This window comes from Cygnus atratus, chromosome 4 (genome assembly GCF_013377495.2).
Source record: "Cygnus atratus isolate AKBS03 ecotype Queensland, Australia chromosome 4, CAtr_DNAZoo_HiC_assembly, whole genome shotgun sequence".
Taxonomy (NCBI): domain Eukaryota; kingdom Metazoa; phylum Chordata; class Aves; order Anseriformes; family Anatidae; genus Cygnus; species Cygnus atratus.
This window is the reverse complement of record NC_066365.1, coordinates 845,613-863,398: the sequence shown is the minus strand read 5'-3', so window position 1 is coordinate 863,398 and position 17,786 is coordinate 845,613. Positions and strand designations below refer to the sequence as shown.

General features: G+C 36.7%; 1 protein-coding gene across 2 annotated transcripts in view; it reads left to right on the top strand.

Moving 5' to 3' along the window:
* Positions 1-17,786, top strand: part of LOC118245019 (bifunctional heparan sulfate N-deacetylase/N-sulfotransferase 3) — a 68,271-nt gene that overhangs the window by 28,020 nt on the left and 22,465 nt on the right. For both annotated transcript variants that reach the window (XM_035540577.1, XM_035540571.1), the window contains exons 4-5: positions 6,313-6,498; positions 9,240-9,368. In XM_035540577.1, coding sequence (XP_035396470.1) covers positions 6,313-6,498; positions 9,240-9,368 — 315 coding nt within the window. The remainder of the gene's footprint in view (positions 1-6,312; positions 6,499-9,239; positions 9,369-17,786) is intronic.

The following is a 17,786-nucleotide window of genomic DNA, read 5'->3' as shown; positions in this document are numbered from 1 at the left end:
TGAAAAGATTGGTTTCAACATTTAAAAGTATTCTGGCGACTAAATTATTTCTGCCATGTACAAGAAAACTAGATAAAATGGTAGAAGAGGAAGCAAATGCCAGAAAAAGGCAGTTACATAAAGCACACTGAAGTGAGGTATTATTTGGGGGATCAAAATTATAGATTAAGTAAAATGAAGGGAAATTACCAAAACTGGTAACCCTGGAATGACAGTTTCTGGAAAAGCTCCTGAATGCTGGGTAGGCTCTGTGTGCTGGCAAGGCGTAATATGGCCACTGTGGTTCTTTCCTCCCCAATGCTCTATAAATACTCCATTTTCCTCCCTGCTCCCATCACTGTCGAAGGTGACTCTCTTAGAAGTTAGTGTAACTGCACTGGGGATGTGAGAGAAGAGGAAGGTCTGTGCTGCCTCAGAAGCATAATAGTCCCCAGATTTGGACTTCAAGTGAAGTTGCTCTCCCACAGATCTTGCACCACTTGACTAAGGGAGCTCCTGAGGCATGAGGTTGTGCTAAGTAATCCTTCCACCAGAACAGCTGGGGGGCTCCTCAGCCAATTGATAGAGCACTTCACCAGGGCTAACCTGAGGGAGTTGTAAACAGCTGTGTTCACCTACAGGGCACACAGATGGTAAAATAGCTCAGGGAAACGTTGTTCTCATCCTTTTGGAGAATACACATTTTAGAAAAATAATTCACACTGAACCTCCTTGTTTTTATAACTTTTTATCAGTTTTTATACAATTTTAATAATCCGGTACTGTCTTTTCTGTTAGGTAACTGTGAAGATCACTTTTACAGTGACTTGTATTTTTGATTAATGCAAAAAATGCATGCTCAGACTGCTCTGACTACACCAGATGCAGTTTCCCCCATTAATTGTGCCCCTTGTAAGTACAAGTTGGCTTTTGTTGTGTATAGGTGTACTACCAGGTGTTCTGAAGCTGTAAAGTTGCTATATAGAGAATGCCTAGCTATTTAAGGATTTTATTTGGAAGACAAGGAGCTCAGAAGTAGTCCTATGAAATAAACTGATATTACATGAGTGTTCTCAATAGAGAAGAGATAAATGAGGAGGCATATCATATAATTTATCAAAAAAAAAAAACAGAACCTCTTGGTTCACCCTCATGTCTAACTATGGGGAGCAATAAGGAAACTTTCTCTGTACTGGAGTAGCCTCCTATCCTGCCATGACATGTTGCAGAGTGTCTTTAATCACCCATGATGATTCCTGGTCACTCTCAGCTGTGGTTTTCAACTACAATACCCACTGCTGCAGTCCACTGTTACCATACTTGTGCTCCAAGGATAGATTAAGGGTTAGGTTACATTGAGATTTAAAGATAGTGAAAACTGAGGTTTATTTTAGATCTGTAAAATGTAGTGTGTTAGTCAACAGCAGTTAGTCAATTGTGTTGAAAATACAAAAAGAAAATACAATGATTTATACAGATAACTGTTAAATTGAGATGAAGGCCCCTCCAGTTCTGCTGTTCGCACACTTATAAAGCTTACAGTCTGAAAAATATGCTTTCTTGTAATCAATTAAAAATTAAATGTCACAACCCAAATCTCAGAAAGCAATTTTTCTGCCTTTACAGCTGTAGGGGGGCAAGGAAGCGGAAAGGAGGCTTAATGGACTATTTGAAAGTTTGGTCTCTATCATGCTGTATTTGGCTTGGTGACACAAGCTTTTCTGTATACAGAATTTTACAGTAATGTTCAGCCAGCTAGGGTGACAGAAACAGGGCCTGAGACTCTTGTGCCTCTAAAGTCCCTGAGTAATACAAAAGCTATTACGGAGCTGCTAACAGCTGGCAGAAGTTAAAGTCTCAATACAGATAATGACCTTACCCTGTCTGTGTTCTGAGCTACCCAGGTGCACTGAGAGCATCAGCTACCCCACTATGCCCTGACTACTGCACTTCTAGAGAAGGGGGACAGAATAGTTAAAATTTGGAAACAGTATGTTTTCAAATGCTTTAGCACTGCAGCTATGTAAACAACTCACAGATGTCTGGAAAACAAAAGCAGAGCATGGTACAAAACATGCGCTCCAGATCTGCTGCTATAAATCCTCCTCAGCTGTTCTCAATGGTCTTTTTAGGCTGGCAAACTTTAATGGAAGTTTTACTATTTAAGTGTTGTGTTTTGCATAGATAATAGGATTTAAGGGCTAATAACAATGGGAGGCTATTGAACTGGTTGAACGTAAGGACATAAAGAAGTGTTACATCAAAATACCTCCAAAAACACAGCTCATTTGCAGAAAAGGTTCTATGCTTCCAACAGCCTAATTTTACTTCCCCCTGTTTATAACACAGTGGTTGCTTTTTAGCTGGTAGGCAATGACTTTGCTCCTTGAAAGAAGAGACAGCTTTGAAGTACCAGTACAAAAACCAGCATGCTGATTGATGGTCATGTGTCAGTGAGTGAAGGAGGAATGTATAGACCAAGAATATCAAGCAATTAAAACTTGTATTTGAAAACATTTTAAGAAATGTGCATCCTTTTTTCCTACCAAAGATTTTACCAAGTCTCCTGTAAACTGTAGTTGTACTGAGTACAGGCCAGCTCGATTTTATTGTTTGCTTTAGAGGAATATTTCAGTGAAAGTTAGAATCATGAAAATTTGAACACCCTGTGTGTTTTCTTAACCTTCCTTTTTCTCTGTGAATCTGCATACTGTTTAAAGATTCTCTGGAAATGAAATGAGTTTTTGTGGTTCTGGTGTGATGCAAAAGGACCTAAGACATCCCCTGGATGTCTACAGGATTAGTATGTTATTAAGTATGTTATCAGTATGTGTAAGTTATGTTATTAGAATAATTCATATTCAACTGTTTTAGGTAACTTCAACAATTCCTATTTTCCTCACTACTTTCAATACTCTTAATACTTATAGATACGTTAAACTTTTTTTTATGTCTGAAGCTACATTATAGTACCATGCTTGTTTCGTTTGCTTAAAGTGTTTAGATTAATAACAAAGATAAGCATTCTGCTTATTTGAAAGAGTCTGGAAATGATAATACATGAGGTATCAGCAAACTGAATGTGTACAATGCGTGTGAAATGCTCAACTTGGGAATTAGTGACTGAAAAGTAATGGAGGCACTAATACATTGAAGATGATAGGCTCATAATTAGAATGAAAGATTTTGATTACCTATTTATTACTGCATATTGTAAAACGTGTGGAAAAAAAAACTTAAAATTCAGACATTTGTTTAGACCTGAATGAGGAAGATTAAATTAGAGAATGCAATTTCTTGTGTTCTATAAAGATTATTCTTTCTGATGTTTATGCATGCTTGAGTGAAGTAGACGAGATTAAGATAAGAGGAATTGAAATATTGATGATGGAATTAAATAGTGTAAAGCTGTGTAATGGGTTGTGTAGCCGTTCTTCATCTCCCCAAGCGCTGAAAGCAATAGGACAGATCTTGCTCATTCCTACTTTGGCACGTTATGCATACAGCACCCCAGCTGCAGAGCCACAGACGATGTGGTCCGTGAGTGTAGTGTGATTGGGTGCCTGGATCTTATCAAGGAGCAACGAGGCAAAAGCTACACCAACCTCGGGGCGATAAAATCTTATGTCCCATTATGTGTTCCTAGTGTGCCATGAATTGCCACAGAGAAATGGTAATTATACCTGTATTTTAAATATTAAAAAATCAGGATTCTCCAATGAGATTAGACGTTATGTGCCTTTACGCACACCATTACACTACGTTCAAAGTAACCCTTAAATTAGGAAAAATTGCCTTTCTTCCCTTGAAGGCTTCATATCTTTTAAGTCTTCTTTCTCATGTTTTTCTGGAGCAGAAGCAAACGGTGATTTTTGTGAGTTTGCTTTGTTCTGAGCTTTTAATAAAGTTATCTTACCTATAACCAATACGTCTCATATTGAGTCCTCAATGTTTAACCTTAGCACAAATGGCAGACATTACGAATGCATAGGTGTGTCTTCATTTGTGCATGAACAACATATACCCACATATGGGTACAAAAACATGCAATTTTAACCCTATATGCACTTAATGATACTTGTGACACATGGAGGATTTACCCCTGTGGTAAGGAAGAGGTAGCTGCTAAGTTTAGGTTGAAGAGCTTCTCATTTAATGAATTAGAGATCTGTGATAAAAACTACAGCAAAATTCAAGAGATTCACTGTTCTGGAAAGCAAAGCACACACCAATTTTACATCATTAAACTAGCGGAAGTAGGGGAAAAAATCTCTTACAACACTTGGGAAGGAAGGAGTGGGTGGCTATCCAGATTTTGGTGTCAAACACCCAAACACTGTGCTGCTGCTTTCTGTAATGTGTCTGGAAACACAGTGGGTGCAATAGGTGTGATTTTAAAAATATTGTGGCTTTTGTGTAAAGTACTTGGGTATTTAAATTACTGTATGTGGTCAAAGCGATAGCAGTTTGTTAAGCGTGTTACATTCCTTATATATATTTATTGCTGTAACGCGGGCTTCCGTGTAATAATCTGCTTACACATCACTTCTGAGTAGGTGAAGAAAATTTGAGTATGGGAGCCTTATTGTCAAAGGGCAGAATGGATGTCCTTACACCGAGGGACCTAAACCTATAGATGGAGACGACTGTCTGATGCTATTGCTCCTGTGCTAGTTCTCAGAGGAAGTTACCTTTTAGATTTTTATTTCATGAGACCCAGATGGCTCAGAAAATTAGCAAGCACTTAACCTTCTTATCAGAAATGTGAATGACTCGTTCCGAATACCAGTATTCCCATTTGCTTAGGCATGCCTCCCAGGGGTCATCCTCGTGCGTTTATGTACCAAACCTTTGTGACCATGTGGTGGTGCAAACAAATAAGGCTGTGCATATTCTATATTTCAGGCAGCACAGGAACTTTTCAAATGTAGGCAGATGAAGAACGTCTCTTTTTGCATTCTCTTCCTCACTGTATTGTGTGGGATCTGTTCAACAATCCTCAGTGTGTTGTTAGCATTTCCTACAGAATTCACTTCCTGCTCAGGCTTTTCCTTCTGGTTGCAAAGACTTCTTTCATTTCTACCTGATCTCCTTTTACGTTAAATCCCTTGTATAAAAATTGGGAAAATTCCCATGTTTTTCAGCACACCGGTTTTTAAAGAGTCTACCCTGTTTTCCTCGTCTTTGTTGTCCTGTCCATCCGGTACATTTGATCTCACGCAGTAGTCCAGTCCTCCTCCAGAAAAGATGAAGAAGGATTATTTTACGAATGTCATGAACCCATTTTTCTTTAAGAGAAGACTTAGAGTTTTTCAAATTCCTTAATAACTGGTTTATGTAATGGAAGGAACCCAGGTATCAACCGTATCTTTTCTTGGCACACAAAGTGTGATTTTAAAATGTGGTGAAGATGATACAAATATAAACAATATAAAAAGCTCTTAAACCTAATGCAACGGTTGTGCAAAAGGCAGTTTTCCTAAATCATTCCACCACAACAACCACCTATGGACAGTGTGTTGTACTAACCAGATATCACAGAAATATCTGCTGTATACTGTTTTGAAAAGTAACCTGAAAGAAAACAGATGAAGTGTCAGAACTCCTTAGAGTACGTTGGAAACCAGAAACAAAAGAGTAGAAACTGAATTTCTAGATAAAGTAACACTGGCAAGATGATTATGTAAACAAGATAAATGATAGAAATCTGCAAAAATGAAAGATGTGCTACAAAAGGTGATAATCTAGAACATCTGCGTGTTATCCTCAGGATTTTACAAGTGGCTAATTTTTCTTCTTTTTTAAAATGATACAAAAATAGTTGAGATGTTTTTTTTGAATATGGTTTATGCTTCTGTTGGATTAGAAGGGAAATCTAGTGATCCTCTGTGAAATTCAACTAAGTAATTGTGTAGGGAAATGTAATGGATATCACTTTTTTTTCTTAATTTTAAATGCCAAATGCTAGCTGTTTTGTTGCATATGTGCCAGTAGTTTTCTCTGTGAATTCTTAGTTTGTGAGCACGTTCCCTTTAAGAACTTGAAAGAATGCAGCAGTGAATAATGTATTGATTAAAGAAATCAACATAAAATACATTTGTATCACTTTTTCCTACATACTAATAGAAATATTTTTAAAAGGCTTATGTATTAAAATCCTGTGTTTTATCTTCACCATTCTGCCTTCAATCTCCCTTTTATACCTCATATTTTAATATCACCATTATTTGTATTTCAGACTTGTTCTCGATCTCTCAGAATCAAAGAATTTGCAAAATGCCCAAACACGAAGTTTCTTAAATTTTTGAAAGCTGTTGTTCTTTTCTGTTTTAGGAACATGCTATTCCAACTGACATGGGCTATGCAGTGGCTCCACACCATTCTGGAGTCTATCCAGTGCATGTTCAACTTTATGATGCCTGGAAAAAGGTCTGGAATATCAGAGTTACCAGCACAGAAGAATACCCTCATCTGAAGCCTGCAAGGTATAGAAGAGGCTTCATCCACAAAAATATCATGGTGAGTTGTATTTATGATGTCCATGTTACAACCAGTCTACCATTTTATGAACTATTTAAGTCGAAAAAGCATGTTATCCTGAAAATTCACTTTGTGAGAAGCACATACTGCTGTGCATAAGTAGCAAGATATATTTGACAGTATCTTGTTAATTAAAATCAGTCTGTTGCTGATGTTATTGCTGAGGAAGGTGGCCTCCAGGAACCTTGCTGTCAACAGTTAACAGGCTGTTAACTGTTCTGTTCCTACTGTTAAATACTGGCTCAGAGAGCTCAAGGAAAAAGTCTACTTTGCATCTTTTAACAGAATATTATGAGTTAGATTTTTAGCAGGTTTTAAACTTGCATAGTACCATTAAGCAGAAGAGCTTTGCCAGTTTATGCCATCTGAAAATCTGGATCTTTATGCATAAATATTTTATCCTCCATATGAACTATGCACAGTTGCCCTCGTTTTGCTTCTTGATGTACAGAAACGTGAACTGTGCTTTGCACTGTGATTTAACCCCTCACCTAGGTTCTGGGCCCAGGTGATCTGTCTGGATGCAAGGCTAACACCTAGAAGGGTGAGGGAAGGAAGACTTCCCCTCAGGCTATGAAACTGCGCAGTTGACGCAGCTACAAATCAAATCACATACATTTTCTGTATTACATAATTCACAGTTTAGCTCACTGACAGCAGTATTTGCCAAAAGTGTTGTACACTGCTGACGTGGAAGGCATTACACTAATACCATCCGGTCACCAGGACTTAAGCTATTTCTGAATCAAGTGATGTCATTATTATCTGAGAAGTGTTTCAAAAGAACTTGAAAAAATACTTGATGGCATGTTGTTGAGTAACCTTCTTCTGGAGCATTTAGGAAAGCGGTGAATGGGAAAGATACTACAATGTGTACTGTGTTACACATCTGGATGCACCAACAGTTTTGGAGGGTTGTGTGCCCCGGCACAAGACTGCCGCTGAGCTTATAACATAATTTTGGTATTGTCCTCCAGTTCCCATGGATACCGCTTTTCTAAGCAGAATAATAATATGGCAAAGTTTTAACGTTTTGATCTATATTTGGATGAAGCAAGATGAAATGATCTCCAGACATCCAGGAAAAAAACTGACACCATACAGATTTGATCTAAAGTTTGTTCTCCTCAAAGAAAGCATTAGCGGCATGTAAAATAATGGGTTTGGTTGTGCTCGGGGGCATAGAGCATTTGAGTAAGATTGGTTGACTCTGAGAATCTCCAGAAATCTCTTTCATAACTTTTTGTAAAAACGTACCATTTGAATACACATAATGAGATTTAACATAAGTTTTGAAAGTAAGGACAGTGGGGCCAAACATTGATTTACTAAGAGCAGTCATATAAAACCACCTGTTCTAGGAGTCTCAAGCTTTCAGTTCTCCAGGGCAAACACATAAATATTTTACATCTGCAGGCTTACAGTGATGAATACGTGCAGTAATAAAATTGTTGTGTAAGATTTGCCAGAGCATTTCCCATCCACTACAGCTTCATTCCCTGTCTCAGTAAAGAATTGTTCTCATATTTAATCAGTGAAATCCGAAGGTTTTAAAAAAGCATATGCAAGTTTATAGCAAACACACAAATTCCATGCAGCTTATGAAAACACAGAATTTATGATCTATAGCCACAGCATCCTGTACAACACTAAAAGATGTTGAGAAATGTATCTGCAAAAAAAAAAGGGGAGTAAAAAACCACCAATTAAGGGAATTGCATGTTTTAAAAGTTTAACCTATTTTATAATAAATGACCTAAATTGGACTAAAATATTTCAGAACAGTCTCAGTTTAAGAATTATACATGAAAATCAATATTCAGCTGTTGAGTTTCCATAAAAATAGCCATAATTGAAATACTCCCCAGCGAATTATTTTCTGAAATTGATAGAAAACATTCTGAAGTTTTACTGGAAATCCTAAATACATTTATTGGTTTTGCTTATTCAAAAGATTTTTTCTTTGAATGTTTTTAAAAATACATGCTTTTTTATGCTACTTTTTATTGCAACTCGTTTTACAAAGCCAGCACACTTGAATGAGAAGCAAGTATTTTTATAACGTGAGCATTTCCAGTAAAAATCATCACATCAGCAGAGACGTTCTATTGGTCACAATGCCTAAGCCAAAAAAATTTGACTTTCAAGTTCCAGTTGAAATTTACAGCAAATCATAGAATCATAGAATGGTTTGGGTTGGAAGGGACCTTGAGGATCATCTAAATCTATCTCTTAAATAAAAGTTGGAACTAATAAATACAAAATAGATTGATATTTCAGATTACATTTCTATGGTTTTTTTTAATGACTTGAAATCTTTGATGAACTTCAAATATATGATATTAGGACCAGGTGTAATGGACAGAATTGGTTTGAGGAGGTTGCTGAATTGTAACAGCTACTGACATCAATCTCCAGTTTCAAACAAAGTGTGATGAATTTTTGGACGACATGATTTAACTGATAATAAAAACCTTGTCTCTTTCTGTGGGCACTATTTATTGATCTGTCAGTGTATTAATGAAACTAAATCACTGTTGACTTTTGGCAATGTTGCAATGCCAAATCTACACAGTAGTTATTACAAAGAAACACGATCAGTTGTGTTATTTATCTGTCTTTTATTATCTCATAGAAAGTATAAACATTTTTGATTTGTGAATTTCTCTTGAATCTTTTGTTGTTTTTTGTTTTGTTTTGTTTTGTTTTTACAAATTCAGGTGCTTCCTAGGCAAACTTGTGGCTTATTCACCCACACTATTTTCTATAAAGAATATCCTGGAGGCCCAAAGGAACTAGACAAAAGTATTCAAGGTGGGGAATTGTTCTTCACAGTGGTTCTCAATCCAGTAAGTACAGTGTATTTTTGAAGTGATTTTAAAAAATCCGTTAATGGAGAACTGAACTAGTGCTTCAAGGATAATCAGAACTGGTTCTCCAAATAGTAATGATTGTGTAAGCTCTTCTGTCTTTTTAATTCATGAATTTAAGATTAATGTTATATGTGATCTGTTGTACAAAGATAATCTCAACTTTTTCTTGAATACTGTTTTGTTAGTAATGTAGTAGTAGAAACCTTTCTTGTTCTGTTTTACTTTTGCATGAAAGAACTCTGAAATGTATTTTTTAAGAGAATTCAAGCATTAAGAACTGTATTACCATGAAACAAATACCTCAGGTGACGTTGATTATCCTGCTCTTCAGAATTCACAAACAGGTTGGGAACATCCATTGGTTTGTGAGGGTTGCAAGCAAGAAGTGCTTGCACTTAAACCTGTTTTGAGAATGTTCAGTTGCTGATTTATAATCGCTTCAAAGAAGAGATTGAGTAAATGAACCACAGAGTTAATATGTCTGTTTAACCTTTCATTTACCTTTCCTGGAAGAATAAAGAACAAACTAGAACAGAACAGTACAGTATTTCAAAATGGCACCAAATTAGGTCGGTTGCATCTAAACTGACCTTTCAGACAAACATTTAGGTGATTTTTTCATTCGAAGTTCAAATGAACTGAAATTAAAAGGAATAATGGCAGAAGCTGTTTTATAGCAGAAACATGTAAGTAAATTTTACTGTACCTGTTTTATACAAATTTAATCACTAGGGCTAGGTTTTCTAGAACACCCAAAGAGAAAATAACATATTTACACTCAAATTCTTTGAAATAATTGCCAAAGTATTTTTGTGCCATTTCTTAACCTTCCGTAATTCAATGCAAGTCCAAAGGAAACAAACTTCTGCCAGCTACCTTACCAATTTATATGCAGGTCTTTTTTTCAAGCCTCAAATTCTTCAAGGCTATCATTTTGATTCTCTAAGAATAGTTAATGTGTTTTGTTCTCCTTTGTTTTCGTGTTCACATAGCAAACTTAGGAAATAAAAACTTCCTCAGCACACATCTGGTCTCCCTGCTAGGGGATGGCAGTAATCCCAGTCCTAACTTCGACGATATATATCATGTCAGGCAAGGCACATAAACAGAGGTGAAACCTGGAGAATTCTTTAGATGGAATTTATTGGTACCTTAGTGGTGCTTTGGCAATGTGTACATACTAACTAAGAGTTTCTAGCTCAACTAATGAGACTTTGCGGAAACCATATTGTAACACTCTGAGTTAGAACAAATTGTATTCTGTGTTGGAAACACAGCTACAACTTAGCAAAAAAGCTATTTTACTGTCTTACAGCAGCAGTGAAACAGCAAAATTTAGTATGATTGCTTGAGGCTTAGCCCCTTCAAATTAAAAGAACAAAGAGAATAGAGGGGAAGAGAAACAGTAAAACAATCATGATTATTGATATAGATCATACATATTTCAGCATCCTGCCTTACATACTTGAAAGCATGTACAGAAATGTCTTTCTAGATACTACGTGATCTTCGATTTGTGCATTGCAGTGTAGACTGCATGATCACATAGTTCTGAGAAATGTTATCCCCAATACAATGCAGGCTACAAGCATAGACGTTAAATGCACTATTTTATAAATACAACTGTAAATGAATATCAGACCAAAATATGGCCAAAACAAATTACTGTAATCCTTTTAAGCACTGCCTTTAAAAAGATGATGTGTTGCATTTTAAATATACGCATATAAACAGTTCTTAAGGTTGTAAGCATTAGCCTGGCAGGTAATCAATTTAAAAATTAGATTTTTGTTTGTTTGTTTTTGTTGTTTGTTTGTTGTTTTGTTTGTTTGTGGTGTTTTTTTGTTTTTGTTTTTGACTGGTTGTTTTTTATTTAAGCATTACATGTATTTGTACCACAATTCATAAGTCAAGGTTTTAGGTATTTGTCAAATTTTGTAGTGGCATATTGGGTTTCATAGGCTTTCCTGTGTTTCATTAAAATTGCTGGGATTCCTTTCTGAATAAATTCACATGAAACATCCAGACTTTCAGAGGAAGCAAAAATTCCATTATGAGGCATTTTTTAAATATTATTGGTCACTGATGCAAAACCTATGAAGAAGAAACACTACCCAGGAATCATTACGCTGTCAGACATATAATCTCAAAAAAGAGTAAATAAATATTTAGTTTCCAAAAAATGGAAAGTGCAGGTGTAAATTAAATGTAAATATTAACAAAGGCCTTCATTACATTCACATGTTCATTTTGGATAGCTAATCTTTAGTGAATATAGTTTGAGGTATAAGTTGTTAGACTGGCTTTAGGAAACGAGTGCCCTATACTGAAATAAACGTCCCTAAGAATAAAATCCAAATTTTCTTTGCTGTCTGGTTGTGTAATGATAGCTAATCACAAGAGAGGCTCTGCTTCCCTATAGTATGCTAGAATCAACCACAAACTGCAGTATAAACCACAAAAAAGCACTAAACCATATGTGAATGTGTAAGCTTTCCACACAAGAACCAGTATTACTGCCATTTTCCCAGGTCATTCTATAGTCAGAGGCCCTGCAGGTAAGAAGAGCATCAGTCTCCACAGGAAATCCTGCTCTGCAGACACTCTACTGGTAATATTTTATCTGGGAAATAAGAATTGGTTTGCTGGAGTAGCTAATCTTGTGGTCTGCAAGCTGTATTTATTTGGTATGCATTTATGTGCCCACACTGCTGGTTAAGTTGTGATCTGATAGTGGTTGTAAAACGATCGTGACAGCTATACCCATTGTGTTTGTAAAGCATTCAGAATGCTGAAGTGTCACCAAGCTGAAAAAGAGACTAAATAGTACTATAACATGCTATCTGCTTTTCCAGTAATGTTTTGTCTGTCTGTCTTCTGTTATAGATCTTGCTGACTACAGCAGCCCTTAGGCAAGATCGTACTATATCAAGATCTTGCACAAAACGTTTTACACCCCACAAAAAAAAAGGAAAAAAAAAAAAAACTTCAGCAGTACTGTATTATTAGTACACAGGTATTAATTTACCCACTTTATCAGTTAGATAATTGACTAACAGGGATGTTGTTTGATTTGCACAAATTTAGCCAGGGAAATCTGTGACAAAGCTAAAAAGAAGACACGAATTATAGAAATCTTTAGTGAGAACATAAATCCCTTATCCAGTAAGATAGCTTCCTATCTTTGTTCTATTATTTCACTTTGTTACTTCTTTTTCTTCTTCATTTTTACTTTCTGAGTAGCAGTGGTTGCATGTAAAAGCACAAAGATGTTTTTCTCCTTGTTCCCACTGCTTAATAAACTGTTATAGGAAAGAACCTGGATGTCAGTGCAAACAGTTGGAAATAAAGAGGTATAACATACTTTTAAGTGGTGTTGAAACCATATTAAGAGAAGCACAGGGAGAGGTGATCCTGTCAATTAAAAAGAGACCGAATTAAGCATATATTTTCATTTTAGCTTCGTTTTGAAATGTTTGAACGTTTAATGTTCTATCTTTGCTATGCTTAACTGCGTATCCCAGAGTAAATAAAGCTTACTGCTAGTTTTGTGAAATATGGCGTCCCCTTACAAAGAAAATATTATTTCTTTATCGATTTATTTATTTTGCATTAGCTGCACCAGAACTGTTCCAAAATAATTCCCAAATAATTTCTGCAAAATTTAAGTCAGCATATTTAAGTGAATTAGGAATCTGTACTGATGTTAAAACATTTAGCAAGCATTTTGCTTGATATACTTGTTAGAATCTTCAGTGACTCCAGATTTATCTATCTCTGTCTGCAATATTCAGTGAAGTTTTTGGATAAAACAGATTTCCATTAAATGTCCTTTGTCAGGATTCTGCTAAAGAGAGCACTGCATATTCCAGCATTTTCTCTAATGATGTACATGTTCTCCCGTGGGACCAGCTATTAGAGATTAGGTATTAGAGCAGCTACTGCCAGATGAACACTTGACAATCACACAGAGCGCAAAGTAAAGGACCACTCAACTTTCCCATGAGGCTGATAGAGGCTACAGAGAAAAAGGCAAACAGGTTGAACAGTTCTTGTCCTCCTGGAGGCTGCATGGCCAGCAGCCTCAGTTGACACGACTGATGTGTTACCTTAGTCTGCGCTACACAGACAACAATGGAGTTATTTCTCTGAAATAACTTGCTTAGAGTGAGTTTGTGTATTTGGTTTCCAGAGAACATACGCTAATTGATAACCATAATGTGCCAATCTGCACAGCAAAATCAGTGGGATTTTTCCCATTTCCTTCCCACTGACATTCTTATCAGTGAGATAAATATATCCAGGTTCCTTTTTGTTAAGGCACTAACACTATGTGGAAGGAATAGGGTGAAAAATAATGCAGAGATATGTATAATGACATTGTGGAAATCCAAGCTTATCCAACACCCTCAGTAGACTCAGTCTTCTGTGTAAAACTGGAAGCAGTTGATTGAAGAGGACTACGAAGCAGTAAGAAAAACTCCACTGTGAAGAGAAATCAAAATGATCAAGATTGATTATATTTGAAAAGATATGAAAAAAAAGCTGGAATTTCACGAAGAACTTAAACAATGAGCTCCCTTTAGATGTCCTGAAACAGAAAAATAGAGTATAGGCAATTAAATGAGGATGAGAATTTATATGAGAATTGTATCAAAATCTTGCTCCAAGATAGCATTTTTGACATTAAGAATTTAGCTGAGATTTGAACTACAGAATTAAATTCGGTTGGATATTCATGCCTGTAATAGCTAATAAGACAAGGGTTCTGTATAAACTTCAATGCTTTATGTAACCCTCAAGAACAGGGAAGACTTTTATTGAGGCTTGTTTTTCACGTCTCCCTGCTGTAGTCTGTGCAGTACTTTCCTCATACACATCTGCTACCATCTGCTTCTGTAGACATCATGCAGCACCGGATAGGCTAAATGCAGGACAGATTTAGTGGTTTCATTGTTTTGTTTTAACATGGAAGAGCTTATTTTTTTCTTAAGTACAAAGTTTTGATTATAAAAAATAAATTTCTGAAACAGACCGATGATATTAAATGCAGTATCTCTCACCTGTTTCCTACCAGTTCACTAGATTTTATCGCTAGAGTCTATTTCAGTTTGTTAATCTAATTGCTTTAGTTTTCAAATCCTTATGTGGGAGATGTATTTTGATTCTAGAATCCAGATAATCTAATAAACCCAGTTTTTCTTAATATAAGACTGTAACTTCCATAAGAGACATGGTCCAAAACAATATTATATGCCTCTCCTTTTCCATTAACATCGATAAAAGTTAAGCTGTACCAGTTTAAATCAGTAGCAGGCATGTATAACCCTGTGCCAAACATCCCAGGGTTTTTTCCTTTGAACTGTGGAAGATACAGATAGGGAGCTTTGCTATCGTACAAGATGAATGTTTAAAGCAAACAACGGTCTATGAAAATCTTCTATGCCTTTTCTGCCTCCAAGAAAAAAAAGCAGAACAAAATACAGTAATTGCATTATATGCACTTACGTGCACTTCCTTACAAAGTACTGTGTGTCTGCAGATCTGAAGAAAAAGGAAAGTGCCCTGTGGAGAGAAATTTGGTGAAAGCCTTCAAATAGTTGACAGCCCAACAATGAAACTGATGTGTAGCCAGCTGTGTGTTCCCCATAAGGTTACAGCAGTACTGATCAAGAGGAAACTGTTAATGGTTTAGGCCCTGTGCCTGATTGATTTTAAAATAATTGTAATCTATATATGCTTTCACTTCTAAGTATTATTTTCCTCTAATTTTTACCTCTCCCAAGTTACAGTGAGTAGAACTGTTATTAAGCTAATTGACTTGCAACAAGAGGGAAATTATCTCCTTTAGCACTGAAAATGAGGGTTTATATGAGCATCAGCATAACCTACTGGATCGTAATGTGACCCTGAGCAAGCTGAATAGTCAGGCCTTGGAACTACAGAGAAAAATACAAAAACAAAGGTATTCAGGCTCAAATCTTCCATTTCTGTCTGTCCTGCTTTCCACATCCTCATATTTAATCATACTAACTGCGAGAGGCAGCAAAGACAGCAAATGTGTTGAGAAGCACTCTGATGGGTGAGTACCTCCCTGAGCCCCGATGTGCTGGGGTCATTGTAGCCTTCCTACCACAGCACTATCGGGAGTGTAGCCTGACCTCTCCTGCAGGCTGCTGCCACTCAACAGGCTCATCCCACGTCACAGGTGAGTGAGGAAGGCAAGAATTTCATCTCTTTCTCATTCACTCCTGCCTGTTTCAGGAACGCATGGGAGCTCCAACAAGAGTTCAGGGAGTTGCCATGAGTTGGGGAGGGAAGGGAAGTCAGTTATGCCTGGCATCTGGTTGACTGCAAAGTACTAATATTCTTTGCCTTTCTGTTCTTCAAAACCCACCCAAAAAAAAGCCAGAATCTGGTATTTTTTGGATGGAATAGAGAGAGTATAGAAACAACTAAATGAGCAGGTAGCATGGAAAGTCCAAGGAACAGACAAGCTATCTAGAGGTGATTCCGTGTAGCAGTGTACAGGAAATGCATTTAAATAAAGCTTTGTCTTCAGAATTCTCAAATGGGAACTCCTATAGAAGTGTTTTACAACCTTTAGTGAAGCAAGTCTCTTGGACAGGCTCATAAATAAGACACTATTACCAGCTAGGATATTGAGTCACAAGCATAGTAAGCAATTTTTGGAGAATGCCAAAAACAAACAAACAAAAAAAAAAACAAAAAAAAAAACACAAAACAACACCTTGTGCCAAAGCTGAAAATAAATTCAGGTTTCCTCACTGTCAGACTAATTATTCAGAAGTATGCAAAATATGTAATTTTGTTTGATCTTATAAATCTTCCCCGGCACTGTCATATTTATAGAGAAGACACTGCTATGCCAATCGAATTCAACTAGTTGCCCTGCTCTCTGTGCAAGTGGGCAGATCCGTGGTAGCTCTGAAACTAGCAGTACAGCCTAGGAACAAAGAGGTGAGTTGCAAGCTGGAATCTTTGTGTTGCGGCATTGAACACAGCTTTTCTGGTAGCATACAGGTCTTAGGGGAATATGGTTCAACCTAGTAAAAATATATATTCCAGCATAGGCTGCAATCTAATTCATTATTCTATCACTTTGTGAGTCTAATGGAGCAAAAACAGCTGTTACCGAGTCTCTGAATACCTGAAACAAAATTCTTCTGAGTAATATGGAGGCAATATCAGAACTGCAAACAGAGTGTACACAATGCCAAATTAATTGGAATATAGGTGTTCTGAGACTTAGGCTTACTCTTGTGGCCTGTAAACATTTGTTCAGTAGCTAAAATAACAGCAATATACTAAATTGGTAGTGCATCTGCTTCTCGTGCCTAGCAGAGATCACCTAATTAATTGTCAGTCATAATTTTACTTCATTTTAAGATGTTGTGCTTAACTTCATTGGAAGACCTCGGTGCTGCCTTACAATGCTGTTGCACAGATTGGAGGATGACACCATGCCCATGACAAAAATACCTTGATGACTGCTTTAATAGTATGAAAATATGAATTAGTTGAAGTGGAATTGCCTGCAATAGATACGTATATGGCAAAAAAAAAAAAAAAATGCCCACTCTGCGAGAAATGATTACCAGCTTTTTCTTTTACCAACTTCTTCTAGTTCCAGATTCAAAATGTCAAAATAATAATAAATCTGGTTTTCAAGGCCAATGTTACTGGTCTCTGTCATCCCTCCGCTTTCCAAATGCTAGCCAAAGAGGGAACAGCTAACCACCAACAGGAGAGTCTTCTGTCTGCTGTGTAATCTTGTGTCACAGTCAGATCCTGACTGCTTAGTGCAGTGGTCTCCAAAGGGGGGTATGTGCACCCCAGAGGGTACCCAAGATAATCCATTGGGATGTGGGAAGAATATAATAGAACTTCAGTAGTGGATGTATGTAATTTATAAATAAATAAACACTGATATATGTGCACTTCCAAAGAAATATGGAGACCACTCACCTAGTGGGCTACTGTTCTCCAGGCTTTTGTGCTTAAATTTGTTTTACTCTGCTGTAGATATAACCATTTTTTTCCCTTCATTATTACTGCTACTGAAACCAAATTAAAATGCCCTTGTGTTGAGGTACACCATTAAGAAAGTATAAACAGATAAGGAGTATGAAAAATAGTAGTGAGGTGTAAGTGAAACCTATTCATCTTCAAAAGAGTTGTATAAAATGGAGTTCGAATATGAGTCAAAGTAAATTTTGCTTATCTGGAGAAATGGAAAGGAGTGGGAATATTCTCAGGTTGCCCAACACAGAGCATGCTGGACATGCCGCTGCTTTCCATAGGAGCAGCTAGTCTTGCTCACCATAAATCATTTATATCCCATGTAGAGGGGCTTCATAATTCACCCTTCCC